This window comes from Venturia canescens, chromosome 1, assembly GCF_019457755.1.
Source record: "Venturia canescens isolate UGA chromosome 1, ASM1945775v1, whole genome shotgun sequence".
NCBI lineage: Eukaryota > Metazoa > Arthropoda > Insecta > Hymenoptera > Ichneumonidae > Venturia > Venturia canescens.
Window position 1 is genome coordinate 23980668 of NC_057421.1, and position 21238 is coordinate 24001905.

A 21238-nucleotide genomic window follows, 5' to 3' on the forward strand; every position below is an offset into this window, starting at 1 on the left:
TCGTTTTTTTAAATTGTTTTCAATCTCGTATTTTGGATATTATTTTTATGCTAATGGATATATGAAAATGTTTGATTCCACCTTAAATTTGTTTGACAGGTTCATGGGAATGATTGCTTCAGGATATCATGGCTCATCCATTAAAACCATGTAGATCGACGAGAAAAGTACGTTTTTTTGCTCAAACTTCTGAAAAAGAGAATTTTATCAAACGTAAGGCTATATTATGACCCATTAGCGACGAAATGCAAATGTAGCAATAGCCAATAGCTAGTGTATATAAATTCAAAAATAAAATATAACAATGAGTCAATGTTTCCGAGGCACATTTGAAAAATCGAAAATAGAAGAAAAATGTATTCGCACGTATTCGTAGATTACCTTTTTATTGATATACTTGTGATCTAGAGTCGCGGCAGCGACTCTGAGACGAGTACATTTATGTTATGACGAGTCGCTGCCAGAGAGAGTCTTTACAGGAGCGACAGCGTTTCCAATTGTTTTCGAAAATTTTCAAAATTTGTTTCTTTAATAATTAAATAATTACAGTACTTCAGAGAATACTATAAGTTGACGTATTTTGATTACATTTCATGGCATTTGACTTCAGATGTAGCACGTGATGACGTTAGCCATCATGCTTGTTTCTTCGCTGCTTGTTTTCTTCGTCATAACCTTAAAATTTTATCAAGTCACATGTCGCATGATCGCGGTAACTGCAAGGATGCACATCTGTTGTAATTAGAAAGTGATGAAAAAATAGTTATTACATTCAATGAAAAAATTTGTTTTTTTTTTAACATAAGAGTAATTTTATAGTTTAACATTTAGACGAAATATAATTAAATTGTGAAGCTATCACATGCTTTTTGATGAGGAAAAATGTCATCGATAGATAGCAAAAACATTCAGGCTATAGGCCGTGTATTAAACGACGAGAATCGTCCTCTTAAAGAAAGATTTCGAGCCCTTTTTACGTTGAAAAACATTGGTGGTGACTTGTGTATAGAACAAATAAAAAATTGTTTCAAGGATTCATCTGCACTGCTGAAACATGAACTCGCGTACTGTCTTGGCCAAATGCAAGACTCCAGAGCCATTCCTGTGCTCGTTGAAGTTTTGAAAGACAGAATACAAGAACCTATGGTGCGCCACGAAGCAGGTAAGGATTCATATAAATATAGTAGCTTGTGTTAATCAAATATTGAAATGTTCGCAAATGAGACGATCACAAATCAAAACAGTCGAGGCAATGGTGCTCAAGTTTGCAGCGTTGCAGTCCAACGAAATGATCTAAAGAAACCCTCTAGTAATTCTCCAATTTTGTTCTCTGTCGAATTTGCAATTCGTAGTTTTTCAACCTGTACCGATAACTCTGTAAAATAAAAAATTGGTGAATTGCAAATGTTTTTTTGTTCATTTTGTTGGACTTTGACGTTGCAAACTTCAGCGTCGTTTGAGGCAAACATTGTGATTAATATGAATTAAAGTATCAAGTTCCATTAACTCTGCGACTTTATGTTTTAGTACAAAAAAGACATTTCTCCTGAGTTCTTGACTAGTTGTACATACTCAAATATGACTTCTAGGTTCTGTTTTGTTCAATAGTCACTTTATGTACAGGCGAAGCCCTTGGTGCAATTGGAGATGTTCAAGTCATTCCCATTTTGGAAGAATACAGCAAAGATTCAGTGACCGAAGTAGCAGAGACATGTCAATTGGCACTTGAACGCATAAAATGGCTTGAGAAATCAAAAAGTTCGTCTGAAGAATTGCCTGAGAATCCGTATGCTTCTGTTGATCCAGCACCACCAGTAGGAATCACAAAAGTCAGCATTCTCAAAGAAACATTGCTTGACGAAAATGCACCACTATTTGATCGTTATCGAGCTATGTTTGCTCTTCGAAATTTGAGAACAGAAGAAAGCGTGCTTGCATTGGCTGCAGGTTCGAAATTTTCACAACTTCTTAACCTTCTTTATCCTCATCATCATTCATGCACTGTTTTTCAGTAAAATTAATTGCTTAAAAAATGAAAGAAGAATTTGAAAAAGTAGAGTCAATGAAAAATTGGTTCCTGTTTCTGAAATTTATTTGGCATTGTATATCAATGTCGGACGAAATTTCTTCTATTCACTCATCCATTTGTTCGTTAATAATAAATTTAATTAATTACAATAAATTCAACACTTGCGATTTTCTTTCAATCTGTTAGTCATTTTTTTCTCATTACAATAATATGTTTAGGACTCAAAGCTGGCAGTGCTTTGTTCAGGCACGAAATCGCATTTGTACTCGGTCAACTACAAGAGAGTATAACAGTGCCATATCTTCGTGAATCGCTCGAAGATCCTGAGGAGAACGAGATGGTGAGGCACGAGTGCGCGGAGGCTCTGGGTTCGATAGCACATCCAGACTGCGCAAAGATTCTCAATGATTATGTCAACGATGAAAAACGCGTTGTTCGTGAGAGTTGCATCATAGCTCTTGATATGTGTGAATACGAGAACAGCCCAGAATTTCAATACGCCAATACGTTAAATCAGATATCGAGTCATTAATAATTCTCGCAACATTTCACTAAGAATATTTGAAAAATCTTGGGATACACACAATTTATGCTTTTGATAGCATTCCACGAATTCTTGCTATCTCAGAATGTGACAGTGAATTAAAAATGCTTTTATACTTCTTATAATTGGTTTCTCAACAGAAGCATCGAGATATTTCGTAATTTAAAAAAATTTAAATGAAGTTGTATACTTATTTTATAAATTAATAAACACATCAAAATAAAATTCAATTTTTTGAGCTTTCAAAAAATTCAGGGGCTCAGATTCGAGAATACGGGGACACCGCATATGTGTGCCTCTCACCTGAAGTTGTCATGTTATAAAAACTCATCAAGTTTTTTGAAACGAAAATGATTAAAACGTAACCTCGAAAATTATTCGAACATGGGTTTTTCTGAATCAAAAAGCTCGACTATTCGTCCAGACAATCACAATGGTATTTATCGTGTTAGAGCGAAGGATACCGCAGTTATGAAGAAAGTTTGGCGGATTGTGGAATTCGATCTTACTCGCTACGCTGCGGTATTTTCGGCCATGTGAGCAATCGATTTTGTTTGCATCCGCTCTTACCTCTAGATCTTTGGCCGAGTAGAAAGACTAAACTATTCGTCTGTATATTTTCGGTGTGTCGTGTACTAGATTCTCCGAATATTTATAAAGTTTGAATATTTTTCGCTCCAAAATTTTCATTTTTAAATGAACAATCCATCCAGACTTTTATTATATTTTGTCTAATGAATATTTTTCTCGTTTTTCCTGGAAAATCGGACAGACTTTTTCGCAATCATCCCCAGTATATCAAGTATTTCCAGGACGACAATATTCCAGAGTTTGTACAAGATGCCAGAATAAAGAAAAAAATTTCGGCTGTCTGCACCGTAGTGAGCGCTCTTTTTATCGATTACTCGAAGAAGCGACGTCAGAGGGATCATCTCTTGGGTTATGTAGCGATGATACACAAGGACATGCAACTGTCGTCCCAAGATTTGGAAGTTCGTAATCGAAGGATCTTGGAGTCTAAGAGCAAAATAACGCATTTTCATTCAATTTAGAATTTTTAACGCTTCGAAATTTATATCGTAAAAGTTTTTTTTTTTCATTTGAACCTCAACAACGAACTAAACTTTTTATTGAAGTGTTTGCCGAAACTCTACAACACTGGAAATCTGTAAAAGAGTTATTATCATTCAAATTTAAATGGCGTTTTAAAAAATATTTGTTCTCTTTATTCGAAGAATTTTATGACGGATCTTCTGGAGATGCTTATTCAAGAGCTTCCGGATGAAATGACCGCGGAATGTACGCTCGTTCATGTTCGATATTTCGGTGGATTATTGCCTAGAATTGTTCATTTCATGCAACTCCAAAGAGAAAAAGATTTTGAGCTGCTTGAAAGATACGAACGTTCGTTAAAAAACAAAGTACTCTTAAAAATCGTCGTTTTCATTTGATAATTTAATATCCAACAATTGGCAATTTGTTTCAGTACTTTTTCTTTTTTTTCCAGCAATTTTGTGGCTGGTTGATTATGTGCGATCCTCCCTCAATGTACGGAAGGCCGCTCGAGCATTGGATCTTGAAAAAACGCTACTGGGAAATAAAAACGGCGTTCTGGGCTTCCATAGAGATGGAAATGTCAGGAATGTCTTCTTTTCTCTCTATGGAAAAAGACAATCACAATAAAACTAAGAAAGGCGTAGCGAAACATCGAACGAATAAGCTTTCGTCGGAAAATGCCACGAATCCGTGGTCCAAACCAATCAAACACTTCGCAATAGCAATGACAAGCTCTAAAAGTATTAGTGCAGAGAATACTCACAAATTAACTGGTAAAAAATAACGAACCCCATTTTCATATTTTATCTATCAATTTTTTTTTATTAAAGCTTCATTGCCGATTGCATGTCTAGATTTTCAAAATCTTTCAAAAAACTTCAAGAATACTCGTTCCCATAAATATTCATGGTATGATAAATATAAAAATCGAAAGAATAGAGAAACAAAATCTGTGACTCTGATGGCATCAAAACCTATGGAAACCATCGAGGAAGATCAATCAAGAGGGCCATCCTCCAGAAAACCCTCGAAAACTCATGTCAACTCGACCAAAGTCCAAGGAGACTTCAAAGTTCAAGCTGAAGCTCAAAAAAGTGTGCATTTAAATTTTTTCTTGGATTTTCACGAAAAACTTTTATTGTATAGTTAATTTTTTTCATTTAATTTTTCATCCATTATTTTAAGCTTCTAGCGACTTTGCGATAAAGGATCGAACTTCGGTCGTTGATGCTGAGCGTGCAAGAAAACGACGAAGAGATAAACGGAATGTTGTTCATCCTGCAACAGAGCTTTAAAATGATAAAGAACCGGTAGCCAAAATAATATTTTCATTTCATTGAAATTTTCCGATCCAGTCAATTAATTAAATGCTTGAGTTTGATGAAGCGCTATAAAAAATCTAATGGTAAATTTTCAGAGTTCTTGAGCATAAAATTATCGTTTTTCCCATGATTGAAGTTAAACGGTGAATGGTTAAATATTTTTCCACAATCTAATTGGTCGATGTATTCACGTAAATTTTTCTACTTGCAGGAAATTAATCATTGCTGGGTGAATCAACGATGAAAAGTTTGGCTTTGTCTGGAGAGGTTATTTCTTTTCTATGGATTCCATTAAGACGATCTTGAATTTCCTTAAAAGATTTGCCTTTGGTTTCAAAAACGATGAACATGGCCAGCCCAATGAAGATCACTTCGATGGTGGCACAGCTGTAAAAGACGACGGGTTCTCCCCATTGGTCGGTGACAACTTGGTACAGTTTGCAAGTAAAGAAACTGAGTATTGAAGAATAAATGGAGAAGACCATGGTCGCGGAGGCCTTGACGTTCAAGGGATACAGTTCTGAGACAATTGCCCAGGGCACAGGTCCAAGACCGATTGCGTAAAAAGCTTGAAGAGCCAACAGAGGGACGACGAGGAGCCAAAACATGCAATTCACATCCTCCGTGTCCTTAGACCGTAGTTGGAAATAAAGGCCCATTAAAACAAGGCATAATATGTCGCCCACCGCTGACAGAAACATCAACAGTTTTCTTCCAATTTTGTCGATAATGAAAGAAGCTAAGAAGAAAAATATCAGTGTGACAACCCCCCCTGCCGTAATGACGATTCCAGGATCAATCTCGTCAGCAATTCCCTGTAATATCAGCCCGGAATATGCTGTTATTGCGGTGAATCCGGCCATTTCTTGAGCACCGAAAGTCACCAATACTATGAGGGTCGCCAAACGATTTCCCCTGGTTTTGATCAGTTCCTTTATTCCACCTTCCAGTCGCACTTCTTTCCTCGTCAAGATACACATTTCTTGGAGCTCCAAATCAACATCCCTCCTTCGACGCAACCAAATGAGCGCCCTCTCCGCTTCCTTGTATTTTCTCTTCGTCAAATAATAGTAAGGCGTCTCCGGCATCCATATGAATGTAATCATGAATATCAGCGATGAGCCGGTAGCAATCAGAGACATGATCTGTTAACAGTTATTGGCTTGATGAAAAAAAAACGATTACTACTTGCAACGAGAGTACAGAAATTCGTGCAATCAGCCTTCGCGAATGTTCCAGCCGATTGGTGGAGATGTTCGTACCGGTATCGTGAAGAAAGGGCCAAGGACACAGATCAGGATGATTCCGAGCGAAATCATAATACAAACGACACTTCCGAGGGCCCCTCGCGTTTCTTTCTCAGCGATTTCGCCTACGTACATCGGCACAGTTGCAAAAGTAGAACCGAGGGCAATCCCTCCGATGAATCGTGCGATGCAAAACATTTGTGCATCTTTAGCGTAATAAACAAGCACCCAAGATCCGATACTCGGAATCACAGTCAGAAGTAACGTCCACTTACGACCGATGCTATTCACCAAGTTGACTGAAATCACAGGCCCGAGGCAAGCCCCTACCAATAAAAAACTGACGATCCATGCACCTTCGCTCGATGTTACATGGATTTCAGCCTTTTCATCTTGCAAAGTTGGCAGCGACACAGTTGGCCAACCGAATTGCAGCCCAACGTTTATCAGCGTTAGATTCGCTTCGAAAAATTACGAAAAGAAAACAATACATGAAGTCGTGAAATAAGGAGAAAAGCGAACAGCATTGAGCGAAATGAACAATTTTTTTTACTTACCGGTACATCCAGCTAACAACTGCCTAAAGATACTGCTCTTTCGTGTCGTCGTGCGAACTTCGTTCCTTTCCTCTTTCAGTTGCTCGAGCCTCTTCGCAATATTTATTTTCATTATTTCAATTTATATTTTTGAGACTTTTCGTGTTGGAATTTTTCTCCTCCGCTTAGATTGTTGATCTGATCGGCGTTGAAGGTTTCAGGTCGAATATTTGTGCACATAGTTCGTCTCTGAAGAATAATTTCCAATTTGAAACGATCGAACCGCCTTTTCTTCATTCGATTTCTTATTATTATTCAAATTTTTATTCTCAGATCTACCTGATATCTCCAATCCAACGACCGTTCAAACGTTGGATATTTTTACAATGCCACCAATTGTTGTTGAACTTGGCACACGTTGCTCGACTGCGAGGCTAACGCGAGCTTGCACGAATTGCATGCTATTTTTTTTTGCTCTCACCAAATTCAGTCGGACGATAATTACTCCACGACGAGCGATGCATATAATTGCAGTTTATCGTGTTGGAAAGTGCAATGAATTTTACAATTGCATTCCAACCTGCGAATACCTTCAGTTAATATTTCAATGTCAAATTTTTGTTTTTTTCATCCACTGTTCACATTGCACAAAGTTGAATGAAACTTTATTGACAGATTGTTAATTAAAGATTTTTTCTAGAGATGCGAATACTTCGAAAAAACCGAAACTCCAATTTCATGATGATTTTAAATTACAAAAAGAGTAAGAAGCGATCGAGAGCTCCAAGTTGTGTCAAAAAATTGGAATCTCTTGTTTGATATTGTTCAATCACTGCCTCTCATTTTGCTCATTGTTTTTCTATCTCAGTGGAATAAATAAAATCATGAAAATCATCAACAGTCATGTAGTCGGGACGCACTCTTAACTGCAGCTTAAAGAGTATTGTGAACGATTGATTTGTGTCAATATTGTCGACTCTGAAATCCATTTTTAGTTTTGTGTAATGAAATTTCGAATTCGAAAGAGAAAGAAAAATACGAAATTTCCCGATATGGAAAGATGCATAAAGTGACCCAGCTGCTAGACCAAAAAGGAAGGGAACGCACCTACACAAATTTGTAATTCGAGTAGAATTATAATTTTGAAAGAATTTTGGTAAAGAAAGTAGCAAAAACTTGTTTTCAGGGTCGAATTGACCTGGAAAATGGCACCATAGACATGCTTCTGGAAAAAAATATTGTCGGATAAAAAGGTTCCGTATCTCGATCGGTACCGAGCCACATTCGTCTCCGGAATTCTCGTTCCGATGACAGCGTCCTCGCGCCACGGTTTTTCACATCTGGAAAATCGATTTGCAAAGAAAATAAGCAGACGCGCGATCATCAATTCACGTTCATTGATTCAATTGAAAAATTCTTCGCCATTTTTTCATTGATTTGGAAGATCGAACTGATCACAGAGAATAATTTGAATTGGAAAATAACATTGAAATAAATTGACTTTTCTCCCGCCAGTTGCTTCATTCTCGTCTATTGATACGTAAAAAACTTTCCAACTCAAAGCTGAAAGTTTCATGTCCAAGCACGAAGTAGCATTTGTACTTGGTAAACTACAAAAGGATCCTGCCATCTTTTTACGAATCGCTTGAAGATCCTGTGGAGAATATGGGATGCTTCTACAGCACATCCGGAATGCACAATGATTCTCGACAATGACAAACGTGATGGTTGCGAGAGCTGCGTCATTGTGCTCGATATGTGTGAATACGAGGGCAGCCTGGAATTTCAATGGACTGGATACGCGGAGTCAAAGATAGCGAAATGTCTCGAAAATCTTGGAATTCTAATTTTGCTTTTTTCCAAGCTGCATGAATCGTGACTTTCTCAAAATGTGACAAATAATGAAAAACGCTTTTCTTTACACGATCTGATTAATAAACTTTTTTGCAGGAGCTTTATAGAAGTGATTGCTCGAGTGATTGTGGAATGCATGCTCGTTTACGGGCGTTATCTTCGCAGATTATTGCCCAGAATATCGTGCGATCATTGGAGAGTTGCATGAAATTCATTACGCACATGATTACGCAGGGCGAATGGAAATTCGATATAAATATCTGCATTTCACGACACTTTCCCGGGATTTTGAAAGCTTTCCATAAAAATATGAAACATTAATGTCTTTTTATTGGTCCGATGGTGGGATGCGTAACTCGTCCAATGAATCGCGTGTACTCCAGCTCTCTTTTTTTTTTATCGTCGTTAAATACCGTTGATACTAAATCACAATACGATTATTGCTGTAATGAAATGAAAAACATCGCAGTGACTCGTAAAAAAGGCACGAAAAGAATCAAAACTTCACTACCATTAAAATTATTCTTATTATTCTTGTTAGTCTCATTGAAAATCGTCATACAATAACTTTGTCTCACATTATTGGATAGAATTCACTGAAAAAAGCGGCGACTTATTTTTTTGGAATCGGATCGATAAATCCTGGGGGTCAGAAATCGAAGGGAAATTGGCATCGACGTTTGGACTCGGCGAAAGCGAAGAGTTCACTTTGTCCTGATAAATATTTCCTTTGCTGTGCGTTCCATGGAGGCGAGCTTGTATCTCTCCAAAAGGTTTGCCTTTCGTCTCAAAAACGACGAGAGTATAATGAGGAGGGAAAAAATGGCTTCGATTGTACAGCGAGACTGAAAAATCAACTCGTTCGTCCCAATGGTCGGTCGTATATCAGGACGACCATGATCGCGGAGGCTTTGACGTTTGTGGGATAAATTTCTGAAATAATTAGCCACGGGACAGGCCCTAAACCGATTGCGTAAAAGGCGAAACAGCTCAATAACGAAAGGACCGGTAGCCAGAAGATATTTGCGTCTTCAATCTCAGATCGCGAATGGTAATGGATTCCCATCGAGAGAAGGGACAACGTTTCGCTTACCGATGACAGAAGGATCGATGATTTTTTTTCCCATTTTATCGACTATGAAAGACGCTGAGGCGAAAAAAATCAACGTCACGACCCCGCTTGCAACAACGACAATTTCAGGACTTATCCCGTCGGATACTCCTTTTAAAATGAAACCGGAATACGACGTTATCGCTGTAATTCCAGACAATTGTTGCGCACCGAAAGTCACTGCAGCTATCAGGGTGGCCCAGCGGTTGCCATTCGTATTTACCAACGCCTTCGGTCCTTCTTTTAAGGAGGGTGGCTACATTCGTCAAAATGATAAAAAATTGATCAAATTTGGTGATAATGTTCTTCAACATCACGTGCGAAGACACAATTTTTTGCAAAATTTTTTTCTGCTTAGTTATCGAGTAATTACGCATTAAAGCAGATTATTTCTTATGCCCGGAATGTATATGGAAATGCTATGCTTATACACGTGAACTTTAGCGATCAATTACTCGATAACTGTACAGAAGAAAAATCTTAAAAAATGTTTATTGTCAAATTTGGCACTAAAGAATATGTTCACCAAATTTTATTAAATTCTTATCATTTTGAAATTTTTAATGTTTTCAACATGGTTTAGCATGGCAACATTGTATCGTCGCTATCCACCCTCCTTAAACGACGCTTTATCCCTGTGAAGATACTCATCCGCTGGAGCTCCAAAGTCACATTTCCTTTCTCACGCAACCAAATGAGCCCTCCATTCGCTTCTTTCAACTTTCTCTTCGTTAAATAATAATACGGTGTCTCCGGTATCCGTAGGAATGCAAACGCGAATATATCAGCGATGGCAGGATAGCGATCAGAGACAAAGTCTGTCAAAGATATTCAATAAAATTTCCCATTGAGTTTCAGATCCTCTTCTCATTGTGTCTATTAAAGTCTTACTAAAGTCTTCTCATTACTGAGTGCAATTTTTTTTAAGGTCCGTAAGAACCGGAGGGGAGACAGATGTGAACGCGTCATTGGGAAACGAAATGGCATAATTAACAAATGATTTTGCAATTTAAATTTGATTTCGGAAACTTTTTGACAAAATGTGAGTAAAGAAATTGCTTTAAGGAAGTTGAGGCTGTACAGTCATTTTTTTTTACCCAAAAGTGATGACCTGTACCTTTCAAAAGTTAGGCCAGTTTACAGTTTGGCAATGTTGCATACACTTTAAAGAAAAGTTGGGGAAAAAAAGACGAAAAACTGGTGAAAGCTCGGTCGAAAACACGAACAGTGACGATCCTAGCCTCAAAAAACTGCACGGAAAACAGATTATTATTAATATAATCTCAGCAAATCTCCTAATAAATCTGAAAAAATTGACATTATTCGGCAAGCCTTGCTCATGTTGCCCAAAAAATTTCATATTTTTAGCATCATTTTTAACGGAGATATCACTGAATGTGTCTTGACTTCCATAAGATTACATGTTATTTGGCCCAAATTGTTATTGATTTTTCTCAGCAACGACGCTCCTAAACTGTCTGAAAATTTAACTGATTTTTTTTTACACTTCACTTTATAAGATGCAATCGGTTTAAAAGCGGTGACATCATTTTCATTCTAATGCCTCAACTTCCTTAAAAGCAATTTTCGAACTGAAATGCTCGAACAATTTTCGGGAGTTTGGGAACATGAAAAGCTTATAGAATTTTTTAAAATTTGTGACTCATTCTATTTCGAGTTATTCTTGATTATTTTTCTACTACTGCGATTGAAGAATTCCGTACCGGTATCGAGCAGAAAGAGCCAACGATGTGAGGATGGTTCCGAACGAGACCATGATGCCACTGATACTCCCGAGGACTCTTCGCGTTTTTTTCTCGTGATTTCGTCAACGTACATGAGCAAGAAGAATGGCGCGAGGCAAAACATTTGTGCGTTTACAGCGTAATACACGAGCACCCAAGATCCGACGTTTGGTATCCCAGTCAAAAGTAGCGTCCATTTACGACCGATTCTAGTTACCAGTTGGCATGAAATTACAGGTCCCAGGCAAGAGCCCATCGGTAAAGAACTTACTATCCATGCACCTTCGCTAGAAGTCTCTCGAATCTCAGCTTCTTCGTTTTGCAATGATGGCAGGTTGACGGTTGACCAACTGAGGAGCAGCCCAATATTTATCAGCGCCAAATTCGCTTAGAAAAAAAAGAAACTTGTCATTAAGGGGGATCCTGCTTTAGAAAGTCAAAAAAATCGACTATTTTCGGGAATGTTTTTAGGATAGACGCAAATAGCTTACTATAGTCAACTTTTCGGTGTAGTTTCAAGGATTGCGAAATTCTATATTCACAGCACGTTGAAGTGATATTCTTCTTCTCTAGAAACCTTTTTTTTTCAAACTCGCTAAAAATATAGAATTTCGCAATTTTTTTCGGGTTATGGAAGGAATTCATATGAAAATGGAAAAAAAATTGGAATTTTTGTTGCAGATAATAATTACGATCTTCACATTGTACGCAGCTGAGTAATTTAGACAATTAGACTTTGAACATAAACCATGCACAATCAGTATTTCTCACATTAAAAAAATGTTTTTGTACTCTTGAAATATCCTTGAAAATATACCTAAAAGTTCGCTGTGCTGAGTCATTTCCGTCTATCCGAAAACATTCTCGAAAACAATCGATTTTTTTGATTTTGTAAAGCAGGACCCTCCCTTAAACGTGGGACAGTAAAAAGTAGCAAAAGATGCTGTTGGGCAGGTAAAGAATTTTTAATTTGCTTACCGACAAATCCGGCCATCAATTGTCTTGAGATTCTGCTTCGAGATTCCCTTCGACGGATGCGGTTGACACCCGCCCTTTCCTGTTGTTCGGGCTTGCCCGGAATCCTTATTGTCACAATTCCAAGTTACAGTACGAGTTTTTCGTTTACTTTTGACGTTGAAGATCTCAGAGCGAATTTTCGTTCATATATTCTCTTCTGCTTAATTCGATTTCATTAAATTGTGGTGTGTCAAGATTTTGAATATTTTTGGCAATGTCTCCGGTCATCGTCAAACACCGAATGACTTATTTTTTCACAGCAAAGTTCAATTGGATTTCTCCCAAATGCTTTTCTTTTTACTCCCACACCCGGTTCAGCCAGCCAGTAATCGCACTACGACGAACAACGTGCCTATAATTGCTGTTTATCGTGTTGGGAAAAACATTGAAAGCCACGTTTCCACTGGAGTTCACTTATATTCGAGTGAAACTCGAATCCCCTTAATTGCGAATTTTCAAAATATGTCACCGCTCCCTGCTTAAATCAATTTCACAATAATATTTTTGCACCTATCAAAAGAAAACTTGAGAAAAGTGACAGCTCTTCATCTATTTACTGTCCACATGCCCAAAGCTGAAGTGCACTTTTTAAAATGTTTTTTTTTTTGACGCAGAATTTTGTAATTTTGTCACCGCGAAAAACCTCAAACGCTCAATCCCGATTCCGATAAAACCTCTGAGTTCTAGGGACTGCAAAATGCAAAACCGAAGGGAAAATGTTTTTTCTCATCTGTTAACCGATTTGAATTTTTGTGTGCGGAAGCGAAAAGCTGAATAATGAGGACCGAGAATTGGGAGTTATTTAAAAGAAGTTGGAATCTCCGGGTTCACCTCGTTCGCTGTATAACTGTTTATTTCGTCAAAAATAGGATACCGAGAAACCCCGAAAGCTTTATGGAGCAAAAGAAACTCATTTTCCCCTTTTTGTCCTGAGGGAAATAAAAATGATGACAACGATAATAATAATAATAATGTCTGTGGAATATATCTGCAATAGTAGTTCAAAGTATCTTTGTGACGGATCAATTTTTATCGATATTACCTGCCCCGAAGTCCATATTCTGCTTTGTCAAATGACAGAGAGAAAGCGAAAGCGAGAGGAAGACAGATAGGGCGTGAAAGGAAGAGAGAGAGAGAGAGAGAGTGAGAGAGGGAGAGACCGAGAGAGATTGTGTTTCCCCTCCTCCGAGCCTGGGGCACGGAAGGGTATCGCGTGATATTGAAAGATGAATGTAGTAGGACTCGAGGAGCGAGACAGTGAGGACCGAGTTCGGTTTCGTCTCTTCGTCACAGTGACTTTTATTCATTTCCCTTCGACAAACAATTTTTCACAATAAATTCATATTTTTATTCTATTGACAAAAGCGATCGTTGTATTTACCATTGGAGCATTACCTCTTAATTACGCGCTGAAAATAATAATATTTTACATGCTATATAGACAAGGTTCGAGGAAACAACTTTCGGCTTGAAAATTCCATCACCGGAATCCTAATTATTAAAGGTCATTTTCGAAAGCGATCAATTTTTCGCTTTTTTGTATTCGGTCAACAGAGTTATTGGCAAGTATTTATTCTCCAAAGAATCTTCGAAATCGATCATCCAACTGATTATTCTACCAAAATAATGAGAAACTTCAATTTTCGTTCAGGTTTTAATTTTTTCGTTTTCATTCTTGTTTCATCGTAAACGCACCGAGCGCTATTTTTTTTCGACAAATAAAATATCCTGCAATTATTGGTGTAGATCAATATGGCAAGCAGTGGAAATGACAAAGTTGATCCTGTGACCGGATTGAGCGATCGTGAGATCAATATATTACAGACAACATGGGCATTATTGACGAAGGATCTCGTAGCTTCAGGTCTCGACATTATGTTGAGGTAATTAAGCATGTACTATCGTTACGAACGGAAGCAAATTTATCTCTCATCCTCCTCTCTCGCTCCCTTCCTCTTCCGTTTCTCTCTCGCGCCAAAACCACTTGAAATATCGATTCTCGATTAATCGTTACTCCAGCCGGTGTAATTATCTCCTCGGGAGCGATGCAGCAAACGCTGTTCTTGCCTCTCAAAATTTACGAATACTCCGCTTTCTGAGATCTAATTAAACGAGGGATAACCCAGTGGAGTTATTTAAAATCCAGATTAAAAGGAGAGAGAAAAATGAAAAAAGAACGTTGACGCAAAACCACGAAGCTACCTCCAAAGCTCGAAAATATTTTCTTTTCACTTCACTCAAATGAGGTAAACTTTCGTTTTTATCTATTATACTTCACGATTTAACGAGTCTTCGTGTTAATTACCGCCCCGCGATCATTAGCGTACGGAAACCACTCATTCCCACGAAAACTCCGATCGACACAACTTTTAACCAAAATTTAACGCGTCAGGAAAATCCCCAAGCTCGGAAACAAATGTTACTGCGATAACAACAGCGATCACAGTTCATTTTTCCTCACAAAAAAAAATCATCATTTTCCTCGGAACATTTTCTCCCCAGATACAACTCAAATGAATAATTATCCAAAACCTTCGTTCATCCGAAGACAAATTTCTATAAACTTTTCCTGTCAGATTCAAAGTTCCGCAGATGTTTGTGTTTTCGTACACTCGTTCGGGTTCCTCATCGCTCAAAATACGTTGCAGTTCCTTCCCTAATCGCGGCGAGATTCCCTCCCGTTTATTGATGAATCGATATTCTCAAAATTCCACAACAAAGGAACTCAAATACCGGATTAAATTGAGCAAACCTTGATCGCAAAAGCCTCGAAGGTCCGGAAGATTTGCTTTTATACCGGCTGTTTGTACCTACGGGTATTATGCAGAGTATATTCTTCCGGCTGTTGCATATTCATGGCACAATCGCACTTGGAGCTACGCACGTGTTCGGGTTTCTGGTCAAGCTGCTTACCAAGTAGCAGTTCTGTGCTGTACGAACGTACAGCATTTCATATATATCATTATAAGTATGCGAGCTCGCAGATTCCAAGTGGAGATGTGTTTAGGGTATGTGCCCTGTCACCTGGAAAATTATTCCGCCATGTCCTCGAGCCTGCACCGTAAAAAGATTGCGCGCGAAATCAGTGAACGAAAATACACAGCAGATTGTTCAATGGCTCGTTCATAATTTCGGGCATTTTTCAACATCATTTGCTGCTTTTCGGAGGATAAATAAAACCAATAAAACGAGGAAGAATTTAGTGAAAATTTTACGATTATTAATGAATATTTGTTTTGCAGTTTGATCGATGCTTATCCCGACTATCAGTCTCTATTCGTGTCATTTAAAGACGTACCGCGCAGTGAATTGCCACAGAACAAAAAGTTCCAAGCCCATGGAGTGAACGTCGCTAAAGCTCTGAACACAATGATCCTAAATTTGACCGATGTTGATCGTCTTGTACCACATCTCGAAGGTCTTGGCTCGAGGCACGTAATACGGGGTCTGACGAAAGAAACCATCAGCGTGAGTCAGCGTGTTTTAGAGCTACCGTAAAAACGTTTTTTTTCCTCTTTCCGGGGTTACTTTTCCTCGTAAAATTCCTCAAACAAGTAAATATGGTTTATCGAGGTAAATGTTTGACAAATGAAAACTACGGTTCTCGGGTTACGAATACTCAAACGAGGGGTCTTGGGTAATAATCCGAAGATACGATGCGAAAAATGAGATCGTCGCTTCGAGATCACATCTCATTTCGTCAATTCGTTAATATTTCAATCCGACCAGGCAATCATGCAATTTGTCTGCGAGTCGATCGTAATTGTCTCGAGAAACTGTGACGCTCGTTATATGAATTCGTATTATTTATATCTCATGTAATGTACGTCGATATCTGGGAATGAAAACCGTTAAATTTGCCTCGCATTCAAATCTCAGTGGTCCAGAGCGAAGTATTCTGGAAACTTTGTGCTCTCAGACGCGATCAAAATGAAATTTGAAGTTTCAAAAATAGAATCAATCGTTGTTTTACGATCCTGTTTCGTCATGCGCGAATTTCGATTTTCCATTCAATTTCAACTCGGAAGTTTTAACAGTTAAATTTTCAATGAAATTATATCAAATTCGTATGAAAATTAAGTGAGAATTTAACTCCGAAATTATTTCACACAAAATTTCTTTTATTGCATCAGAAATTGTGGGCTTTCATTCGAGTTTTGACTAAGCGATTTTTTTCAGAATATCACGGCAGTGATGGTCGATGTACTGCGTAGAAATGTGGGCAAAGATTTCACGAAGGAAGTCGAGGATATATGGGTCAAAACGATGAACAAGGCTTGGTCTATTATGTTCCCGGTTCCCGGCCAAGACTCTTAATTTAATAGGCTATTTTAACTCCGTTTCTCATTTCACCGAGTGGAAAGCGAATATTTTATTGAAAAATTTGAAGAAAATTCATTTTTTTTGGAAAATTTTACGGCTCGCTATACGAAACGATGTTTTATGAAATCGATTTCCACTGATTATGACGAACAATGAAAATTGTAAAATTAATATTGTATAAATTTTGACGTTTTATTTGATTTTTTTTTTAAATTATTTGACTCACGGTAAGCAATTACCATAAAAATATGAAGAATTTTTTAGAACTCATTAATATTTTGATAAGAAAAATTATTTATGAAAACCTAAAGGTTTTATTCGACGTGCAAAAGTATTCAAACTTTCTGTAAAAAATCAATGTGAACTATGAATAAAAAATCAATATTTCTTCGCGTTACGTTATTGCGTTTTTCAAATTTTTATCGACACTCATAAATCCATGTTTTATCTCGCATTTTAATATTCGCCTCATCTGCGTGCTTTGTGTAATACTGAATATTTCATCATTCGATTAAAGTCGATGGCTCCTTCCAGCAGACTATTTTTACTGCATCGTCATCCGTCGAGACAAACTTTCAGATAACCGAGGCCCGTTCGAGAATTGACTTAAATTGTGAGATTAATGTAACCATTTCGCCAAACGATCGCAGTCGTTGACAGCAGGGCATCTGCAGTGTTTGTATTATTCTTTCGTAACATTAATTTTAAACTACAAAACTAACATTCGATAATGTAGACCACAATAAAAATCTTTCGAATGTTCCCGAATTACAACGATTGTCTTTTTTCTTCATCAAAAAGTTGATGCATGTTTTGCGTCGTGTCAGATTATTCTAATTTTAGGCTATGTAACGTCAAAATGTTTCGTCAACGTGGAATATAAAGTCGTCACGATGGTGGTTGGAAAGAAGCATAAGGAAATTGGAAACAACGAAATGGTATGAATCGCAATATTTTTTATTTTGACACGCTTTTTTTCTCATCAATTATCGATTAATGTGATATGGAAGAATCGCTGTCATAACGTGTGAAATTGCAGACAGCAACATGTACTTGTTCAGAGTCGTTGGCGTGAGTCTTGTTGAGCGATCGCTTAAATTAGTTATAAAACAATATTAAGGGACTTGTCCATATAATTATCTCGCTGTTCGATAGCGAGTAGATTTTTTTTTTTTTATCTCTTTTTCAGTCTCCAACTATAAGCTGCTATAAGTTTTGGCACTCAATACTTTTTTTGGTGTTTTCTTTTCTTTTCGTTTAGAGGGTAAATGCATTGATTTATTCTACTCTATTTTTAAGGGAGTAGAATGATTAACGATAAATGAAATTCCATGGAAAATTCGTTGACGAAAAGAACGTTGAATAACTTGAGAATTCAGAAAACCGACAAAAGCCTTTTTTCTCGAGGTTTATCTGAGGTCGAAATCGTCCCTGCTCATCAATTCTTCGGTTAAAAAGCTAAATCACCTTTCATAATAATGATAACAGCAATAATATCGATGATCAATATTTTGAAATGTTGAATGACCTAGAAGTAGAGAGAAACTAAGTTCATCAACTTGGTCATTGCCAGTCAACAAATATCAACACGTCGAATAGTGGTGAAGTCCATAAAGTTCGAGACTCCACGGCACGAGCGCGTTTTGACTTTGACACGAGCGAATTCTATCTCGAACGAATTCTTTATACGTACGATAAAGTACGAAAACCGCTTTCTTCAAACGGCAATAAGTAGGAGCGAAAAATTGTTCGTTCTAACGTCCTGCACAGTGATCAGGAATGTCAACGATTTTAATAATAGTTGCTCGTTGATGAGTAAGCAAATGGAATCACAAAAATATTCGTCGAAGTTTCATTTTTCATGAAATATTTTCAATAATTATACGAGTCTCTTTGTCATCATTGAAAATTACGATTGAAAGGAACATTTTCTGAAATTCCTTACGGACACTTTTCACTTTTTCTTTATCTCGCGAGGTAAACAAATTTTCAGGATTTTTCTTGGGAAGAATCCTTCTTTTCCTTGGAAAGATCCTTTTCTAAGGGGTGATCCTCATGAAAAAGGGAGCCCCTCGAGTGGACTCGGGCCTCTGGGGTCAGAGGGCACGAGCGAGGACTTCGGACAGCAGTCTTCACCGGACAAAAACCGGAAGCACTCCCGGAATCTTATTGCGACTCATTCGTCAATAGAGGCGTTTTATCATATTGTGAATCACGAATACTTCCTTGACTATGAATAAAGAGATTTTCAATTGTGTAGGAAACGTAACAATTATGTAAAAAGAAAACAATTCCGTAAGTATTCTCGGTAAAAAATTATAAATTTAGTACCCAATGAATTCAATTGTTCATTGAAAAGTAAGTCATTAAAAGATGTGTGAAAAATCATCATCGCATAAATTAGGGGTAAAATTATTAATGTCAAAAAGCCTGTCAAAAAGAATTTCAAATTCTACAACTTTTGAGTAAAATATATTTTTTAATAAATACTTAACGAGGCGTTTCGTCCTTCCTTTGAATTTTTTTTCAGGACTGCATGTCCAGAATATGGACATGCTGGTAGTGGCTGAAATTGTGATGGGATCCGAGAAACGTGGCCTCGACAGCCCCTCCTCCGGGCGAACAATCCAAAACGCGAACGACGCAGCGTTTAAAACTGTTTGAAGTACAGCCAGGCAGCTCAGTGTTTGAGAATGCTTTGATAAATCACATCGCTACACACATAGCAGGAGACAGTTTGGTTTTTCAATCAATATTGTGATTAAATCGTAAACCGAGCAAATTTATTGTCGCGTTGAAGGCTCGCGTGATGGGATCGATAATAAGTTATTTTTTTGGAGCTGACGAAACTGACGAAATTGATCCGGGTACTGGATTAACCGCGAAACAACGAAATCTCATAATGAAATGTTGGAGTGAATTGCAACCAAATATCCGTGAAATTGGTGTTGAGATCATGATTACGTAAGTTTCATATTTTACTTTATCGTAATCGTATCAACGTGATACTTGTGACGGTGAATAGATTTGCGATCAACATGATTGAAAGGGAATGGAAAGATTGATGGGCAACGAGGCATAATAAAACTCTAAATGTCAAAAAAAACATTGTGAGTTTACCGGTTGAATTTCCACCAAATTTTCGTATCATTTTAATAAAAAAACATGTTGAATAAGAAATTTAATTGAATGCTTGTGCAATTGTTGTTTAGATGCCAATTATAATTTATAAGATTTTTTATTGTAGTTTTTTTCGGAATTATCCCGAATATCAGGAGGAATTCCCGAAGTTTCGTGGTCGAGAGTTGGAAGAACTTGCTAACGATCGAACATTTCACGCGCACTGTCTCAACATAATGAGTACATTTGAACAAGCTATTGAATTTCTTCACGATCCAGAATTGTGTGTCGCTGCTCTTCATATGGCTGGCGAAAGACACGCCCGACGAGGACAAACTACGAGGCCATTCGAGGTTCGTTAGTTTTTGAGATGCTGACAAAAACAAATGAAAACTATTGACGAGATTCGTTCGTGCAAAAAATTAGATTCAATGTCGTTGTCGAATTGTTAACGAGACTTTTTTCGTTCATTCGAATTACCGGTCGATAGAACCTCGTACTTTGATTTTTATTCAAAGACAAATCGAATTTTCTGTTTATTCTTTACGCTTACAGAATTCGAGATTAATCTTTTCTTCCATTCTCTTAAAACTGCATTCAAACATTTTTTAAACACGTTGGTTTACAGGTATTGGAGCCGTTGGTCAATGAAATTCTCAAATCCCATTTGAATATCTCCGGCACAACAGAAACGTCAGAGGCACTTGATATTGCCTTGGCTCTAATATTCAAGGAATTGAAGCACGCTATCGAAGAACACGATCGAAGTGAGACGAACGATTCGACAAAGTCCAGAAGCTGAATTGGATTCGTTGGGACTGATGATGCTCATTCTTCGTTTTGAAACAACTTTTTACGCTGATTTTTTAATCCAATATTTTTTTGACCCAATTACAATGGACGCACGCGATACTGATCTTAAGATTTATTATTTTTATTATCGGACTCTTGCTCGATATAGCAAATCGTTGACAGAACTTTGTACGCTTGTACTTAAAATTAGGATTAGGGAAATTGAAATATTTTTAATCGAGTACTTGAAATAACCAAAACAATGATAAATAATGTACCTGAATTTTCAGTTGTAAAAAAATGTGTAACTTTCATGAAAACTTATTGACGATTTGAGATAAATGAATTTTACAAATGATGCGAAATAAATAATACGCATAATATTCTCTTCGCGCTTGGCTCAATTGTAAAGGTACTTTTGTATAATATATTCTCTTCGAAAGAACGGGAGCAGTGACATAAACATGAAAATCTTGGTTGAAGACGAATTATACCGCTGGCTGAGTAATTTCGGTCCATTTAACAGTCAGAGCGCTATATTC

General features: G+C 37.4%; 6 protein-coding genes across 12 annotated transcripts; 4 read left to right on the forward strand and 2 right to left on the reverse strand.

Annotated features, from left to right (window-relative positions):
• The first annotated feature begins 66 nt into the window (after positions 1-66).
• nero (deoxyhypusine hydroxylase nero) lies at positions 67-2798 on the forward strand. Of its 3 annotated transcripts, none has more exons than XM_043410521.1 (4): positions 67-167; positions 1033-1162; positions 1624-1947; positions 2248-2798. In XM_043410521.1, the coding sequence occupies exons 1-4, from the start codon at positions 129-131 to the stop codon at positions 2559-2561; spliced, it is 807 nt and encodes a 268-aa protein (XP_043266456.1). In that variant the 5' UTR covers positions 67-128; the 3' UTR covers positions 2562-2798. The 3 variants fall into 3 exon arrangements, with proteins under 3 accessions (XP_043266456.1, XP_043266455.1, XP_043266453.1); XM_043410520.1 differs by lacking the exon at positions 67-167 and adding an exon at positions 467-712; XM_043410518.1 differs by lacking the exon at positions 67-167 and having other exon boundaries at positions 467-1162.
• Positions 2799-2937: 139 nt separating this feature from the next.
• On the forward strand, positions 2938-4954 carry LOC122405606 (uncharacterized). Its single transcript, XM_043410517.1, has 5 exons — positions 2938-3109; positions 3346-3565; positions 4081-4402; positions 4484-4723; positions 4815-4954. The coding sequence occupies exons 1-5, from the start codon at positions 2958-2960 to the stop codon at positions 4922-4924; spliced, it is 1044 nt and encodes a 347-aa protein (XP_043266452.1). The 5' UTR covers positions 2938-2957; the 3' UTR covers positions 4925-4954.
• On the reverse strand, positions 4431-9426 carry LOC122405604 (facilitated trehalose transporter Tret1-like). 3 transcript variants are annotated; one of them, XM_043410516.1, is made up of 5 exons: positions 7074-9426; positions 6756-6983; positions 6474-6659; positions 6214-6368; positions 4431-6096 (listed from the first exon to the last, which is right to left on the reverse strand). In XM_043410516.1, the coding sequence occupies exons 2-5, from the start codon at positions 6865-6867 to the stop codon at positions 5167-5169; spliced, it is 1383 nt and encodes a 460-aa protein (XP_043266451.1). In that variant the 5' UTR covers positions 6868-6983; positions 7074-9426; the 3' UTR covers positions 4431-5166. The 3 variants fall into 3 exon arrangements, with proteins under 3 accessions (XP_043266451.1, XP_043266449.1, XP_043266450.1); XM_043410514.1 differs by having other exon boundaries at positions 6214-6659; XM_043410515.1 differs by having other exon boundaries at positions 6214-6659; positions 6756-9426.
• An 801-nt stretch (positions 9427-10227) lies between these two features.
• Positions 10228-12705, reverse strand: LOC122405608 (facilitated trehalose transporter Tret1-like). The gene is made up of 3 exons (XM_043410522.1): positions 12423-12705; positions 11424-11831; positions 10228-10517 (listed from the first exon to the last, which is right to left on the reverse strand). The coding sequence occupies exons 1-3, from the start codon at positions 12436-12438 to the stop codon at positions 10279-10281; spliced, it is 663 nt and encodes a 220-aa protein (XP_043266457.1). The 5' UTR covers positions 12439-12705; the 3' UTR covers positions 10228-10278.
• A 1002-nt stretch (positions 12706-13707) lies between these two features.
• glob1 (globin 1) lies at positions 13708-17181 on the forward strand. Of its 2 annotated transcripts, none has more exons than XM_043422360.1 (4): positions 13708-14112; positions 14208-14344; positions 15704-15929; positions 16641-17181. In XM_043422360.1, exons 2-4 carry the CDS (start codon positions 14214-14216, stop codon positions 16776-16778), a joined length of 495 nt encoding a protein of 164 aa, XP_043278295.1. In that variant the 5' UTR covers positions 13708-14112; positions 14208-14213; the 3' UTR covers positions 16779-17181. The 2 variants fall into 2 exon arrangements, with proteins under 2 accessions (XP_043278295.1, XP_043278288.1); XM_043422353.1 differs by having other exon boundaries at positions 13708-14023.
• Positions 17182-17312: 131 nt separating this feature from the next.
• LOC122412627 (globin CTT-VI-like) lies at positions 17313-21079 on the forward strand. 2 transcript variants are annotated; one of them, XM_043422341.1, is made up of 5 exons: positions 17313-17459; positions 17628-17722; positions 19315-19748; positions 20032-20257; positions 20533-21079. In XM_043422341.1, exons 3-5 carry the CDS (start codon positions 19594-19596, stop codon positions 20704-20706), a joined length of 555 nt encoding a protein of 184 aa, XP_043278276.1. In that variant the 5' UTR covers positions 17313-17459; positions 17628-17722; positions 19315-19593; the 3' UTR covers positions 20707-21079. The 2 variants fall into 2 exon arrangements, with proteins under 2 accessions (XP_043278276.1, XP_043278268.1); XM_043422333.1 differs by lacking the exons at positions 17313-17459; positions 17628-17722 and having other exon boundaries at positions 17851-19748.
• Positions 21080-21238: the final 159 nt, after the last annotated feature.

What these genes read in the sequence shown, in the direction of transcription:
- nero (XM_043410518.1), top strand. Translation starts at nt 883, where the DNA reads ATGTCATCGATAGATAGCAAAAACATTCAGGCTATAGGCCGTGTATTA. An exon ending in TATGGTGCGCCACGAAGCAG is followed by an intron (nt 1,163 to 1,623) that starts GTAAGGATTCAT and finishes CTTTATGTACAG; the next exon opens with GCGAAGCCCTTGGTGCAATT. An exon ending in CGTGCTTGCATTGGCTGCAG is followed by an intron (nt 1,948 to 2,247) that starts GTTCGAAATTTT and finishes TAATATGTTTAG; the next exon opens with GACTCAAAGCTGGCAGTGCT.
- LOC122405606 (XM_043410517.1), top strand. Translation starts at nt 2,958, where the DNA reads ATGGGTTTTTCTGAATCAAAAAGCTCGACTATTCGTCCAGACAATCAC. An exon ending in GAATACTCACAAATTAACTG is followed by an intron (nt 4,403 to 4,483) that starts GTAAAAAATAAC and finishes TTGCATGTCTAG; the next exon opens with ATTTTCAAAATCTTTCAAAA. An exon ending in TCAAGCTGAAGCTCAAAAAA is followed by an intron (nt 4,724 to 4,814) that starts GTGTGCATTTAA and finishes CATTATTTTAAG; the next exon opens with CTTCTAGCGACTTTGCGATA.
- LOC122405604 (XM_043410514.1), bottom strand. Translation starts at nt 6,867, where the DNA reads ATGAAAATAAATATTGCGAAGAGGCTCGAGCAACTGAAAGAGGAAAGG. An exon ending in GTTGTTAGCTGGATGTACCG is followed by an intron (nt 6,660 to 6,755) that starts GTAAGTAAAAAA and finishes AATTTTTCGAAG; the next exon opens with CGAATCTAACGCTGATAAAC. An exon ending in GCCCTTTCTTCACGATACCG is followed by an intron (nt 6,097 to 6,213) that starts GTACGAACATCT and finishes AACTGTTAACAG; the next exon opens with ATCATGTCTCTGATTGCTAC.
- LOC122405608 (XM_043410522.1), bottom strand. An exon ending in GCTCTTTCTGCTCGATACCG is followed by an intron (nt 10,518 to 11,423) that starts GTACGGAATTCT and finishes TATCTTTGACAG; the next exon opens with ACTTTGTCTCTGATCGCTAT.
- glob1 (XM_043422360.1), top strand. Translation starts at nt 14,214, where the DNA reads ATGGCAAGCAGTGGAAATGACAAAGTTGATCCTGTGACCGGATTGAGC. An exon ending in GGTCTCGACATTATGTTGAG is followed by an intron (nt 14,345 to 15,703) that starts GTAATTAAGCAT and finishes TTTGTTTTGCAG; the next exon opens with TTTGATCGATGCTTATCCCG. An exon ending in TGACGAAAGAAACCATCAGC is followed by an intron (nt 15,930 to 16,640) that starts GTGAGTCAGCGT and finishes GATTTTTTTCAG; the next exon opens with AATATCACGGCAGTGATGGT.
- LOC122412627 (XM_043422341.1), top strand. Translation starts at nt 19,594, where the DNA reads ATGGGATCGATAATAAGTTATTTTTTTGGAGCTGACGAAACTGACGAA. An exon ending in GGTGTTGAGATCATGATTAC is followed by an intron (nt 19,749 to 20,031) that starts GTAAGTTTCATA and finishes TTTTTATTGTAG; the next exon opens with TTTTTTTCGGAATTATCCCG. An exon ending in AAACTACGAGGCCATTCGAG is followed by an intron (nt 20,258 to 20,532) that starts GTTCGTTAGTTT and finishes GTTGGTTTACAG; the next exon opens with GTATTGGAGCCGTTGGTCAA.